At 36.0% G+C, this 3232-nt stretch overlaps 1 protein-coding gene across 2 annotated transcripts in view; it reads left to right on the forward strand.

Moving 5' to 3' along the window:
• CBX3 (chromobox homolog 3) overlaps window positions 1-3216 on the forward strand; it is an 8851-nt gene extending 5635 nt beyond the window's left edge. Inside the window, exons 3-5 of one of the 2 annotated variants that reach the window (XM_006896104.1) lie at window positions 19-95; window positions 2745-2839; window positions 3090-3216. In XM_006896104.1, coding sequence (XP_006896166.1) covers window positions 19-95; window positions 2745-2839; window positions 3090-3216 — 299 coding nt within the window. Of the gene's footprint in view, window positions 1-18; window positions 96-2743; window positions 2840-3089 lie in introns of both variants that reach the window. The other variant, XM_006896103.1, reaches the window with a different exon arrangement.
• The last annotated feature ends 16 nt before the right edge of the window (window positions 3217-3232 follow it).

Raw genomic sequence — 3232 nt, forward strand, 5'->3', positions numbered from 1 at the left:
CTCAAAAAGCTGGTAAAGAAAAAGATGGCACAAAAAGAAAATCATTATCTGATAGTGAATCTGATGATAGCAAATCAAAGAAGAAAAGAGATGCCGTAAGTATTAAACACTGCCCACTAATCTGACTTTTTGTGAAAAGTTGATGGCCCCACTTTTTAAATGTTCTTTAATTTTAAAAACAATATTACAGTACCTTTTTAGAATGGTTAATATTTAGGACAAAAAGAAGAGGCATAATTTGGCATACAGTGTGTGAAAGCGTTGTTGATTGCTGTGGAGTCCGTCCCGACTCATAACAACCCCGTATTTACAGAGTGTATCTTTGGGGTTTGCAAAGCTGTGACCTTGCAGAAAATATCACCAATACTACCTTCCAGGGTTCAAACAACCTTTCAGCTTAGAGTTGCACACCTAGCCCTTTACAACACAAGTGCTTATATCTGTTAAAGTGATATACTGCTGTTCTTTTGTTAGATTAATTTGTTAAATTTGTCCCTGATTGTGCTAGATCGTTATGATTGAAGTCCTGAAATCTTAAATACGAACAACTAGAACATTTTTTAAAAAACTAAATATAGTATAGAGAGTTCTGGTGGCATCGACTGTAATGAGTTGTGCAGCTAACCCAGAGGCAGCATACCTCTGGCAATTCGAATCCAACATTGACTTGGTAACTGAATGATGGACAAACTCTCAGGAGATTAGTAGTCTCTGAAAACTCACTGTAGGGTCAGCTATGAGGCTGAGTCAGATATAGGATAGATGCTAAATGTCTAGTACTGATAACTGAAAGGTTGACAATTTGAATTCAACTGCTCTACAGAAAATGGATAAGGAAGTCACGCATATGATTCATAGCCCTGGGCAGTTCTACTTTGTCTTATAGGGTCAACACGACAGTGGATTAAACATACAGGTAGATTTCATTTGTTGGTATGATACTGTGACATTTAGTTAATAGATGGGTTTAATAACATTACATCACATATCAAGCCCTTATGATGTGTCTTTGTACTAAATAGCTTAATTTACATCTCATAAACCTATGAAATAGATAACTATAATTATTCCTATTTTACAGAGAGTGAACCATATACCACAAAGCTTTTAGGTAACTTACCCAATGCCACATACCTAGTAAGAGAGTAATCATTCCAATTCAGGCACTCTGACTCTAGAAAAGAGCTTTTGCCTATATGAGATCTATGGTAATACTTACTGAATTAGAAATTGAAATCCGTTTTTAAAATACCTGTATATTGATTCAATTAAGGAGAACAGTAAAAAGTATTTTTGCAATATATAACCACGATGGAACTTTTAAAAAAGTTTGAAATAGACATGCCATTTGGAACTTTTAAAAAGAGTTTGTAATAGAAATGCTATTTGACCCAGCTATTCCACTACTGAGAATATAAAGAAACCAGAACCATGACACAAATAGATGCACACACACCCATGTTTGCCCACATGGTTTGAATTTGCAGTGGCAAAGAGATGGAAGTGACCCAACTACCTGTCAACAAATGGATGGGTAGAAAAACTGTGGTACATCCACATAGTAAAATAATGATGCAGCATTGAAAACAATGAACTTGGAAAACACTATAACATGGATGAATCTGGAAGACATTGTGAGTGAAGTATGTCCATCACAGAAGGACAAATACTGCATAACACCCCTGTTAAAGATTGACACGGTGGGGTGCGGACAACAGAACGAGTGGATAGATAATGCACAGGAACAGATGGGAGGAAGGAATGTGTGATGAGGCTTTTTTTTTTAACAATCTGGAACAGGAATTACAGTATGAAGTGAACTGGGGGAGGGAAGAAAATGTGCAACAGTGAGTGAAAACCCAACCTTACTGTAAACTTTGTTGAAATCACAAAAATTTTTCTAAAGGTAAACACATATTTTTTACATGTTAAAAATAGCATGGGGTTTTTTTGGTGAGAATTTTTGAAGGAAACATTTACAAATCATTTGTCTTTAAAATAGTAAGAATAGCATTGTTTTCTAATTTTCCTAATACAGTGTTTAATTGCTTTTGTTCCACATTTGATTTGCTATGGTATGTTGTTTTGGTTGAAATCTGGAGAGACAATCCAAGTCATACAGATACTTAAATGGAAAGAAAAAGATCTTGCAGGCCTCCTGAAAAGGTCCTCATACCTTTGAGAGCCTTTGGCTTAAAATACTAATTGTTGTTCTTTTGCCTTCCAGTTGGAACTGGCCCCTAGCTGACTTTCCAGTGGTTTTTCAGAGACAGTAAATCCACAGGAAGGGGATTGCCCATCCTTCTCTCTCGGAGCATCTGGTGGATTCGAACTGCAGCCGTTATAGCTTGCCTCCGGAACCCTATGAACCTGGAGAAAGGATGAAAGTCACACAAGTGTTGAGGCCTTTCATTCATAGGGTCCCTATGAGTCGCCTACGACTCGACAGCATTTAACAACAACAACAACAATAATCTTACCACTAGACCACCAGAGCTCCCATAGTACTCATTAGTCAGAATTTAATTTTTTAATATTTTTTTTTCTGTTTTGTATGATTACATAATGTGGGTCATTTAGACCAATTCTGTTTTAGAAGTTTATACTTTTTTATAAATTAGACTTTCCAGAAATGAGTGGATTGATGTTCTTTATATAAGTTAATGCTGTGTCCTGAAAACAAACTGGTTGTAAAGAAAAATGTGTGAAAGCATTGTGTAAATTTCAGTGAACCTCTCAAACAGGCTGACAAGCCAAGAGGCTTTGCCAGAGGTCTTGATCCCGAACGAATAATTGGTGCCACAGACAGCAGTGGAGAATTAATGTTTCTCATGAAATGGTAAGTGACAAAACCATTTTCTGTCTGGGGTAATCTGCTAAAAAGGATGGATTATAGTTACAGAGAGGTTGCAAACTGTGACCCATCTTTGAAACTAAACTTTGAAACATTGTCACAACTGCTTTCTAACTTCCTAAATCACTTCAGTGGGTTTTTTAAAAAAAATTGAATTAATCTTTTTAAAATTAATGATTCTAAGTTGGCATAAACCGTGTATAGGTTTTTAATTGTGTCTTTTTCCTCATAACAGGAAAGATTCAGATGAAGCTGACTTGGTGCTGGCTAAAGAAGCAAACATGAAATGTCCTCAAATTGTAATTGCATTTTATGAAGAGAGACTTACTTGGCATTCTTGTCCAGAAGATGAAGCGCAATAATTGTTTGCATTGCTTT

Source organism: Elephantulus edwardii, unplaced genomic scaffold (genome assembly GCF_000299155.1).
Source record: "Elephantulus edwardii isolate Elephantulus edwardi_28Jun2011 unplaced genomic scaffold, EleEdw1.0 scaffold00182, whole genome shotgun sequence".
NCBI lineage: Eukaryota > Metazoa > Chordata > Mammalia > Macroscelidea > Macroscelididae > Elephantulus > Elephantulus edwardii.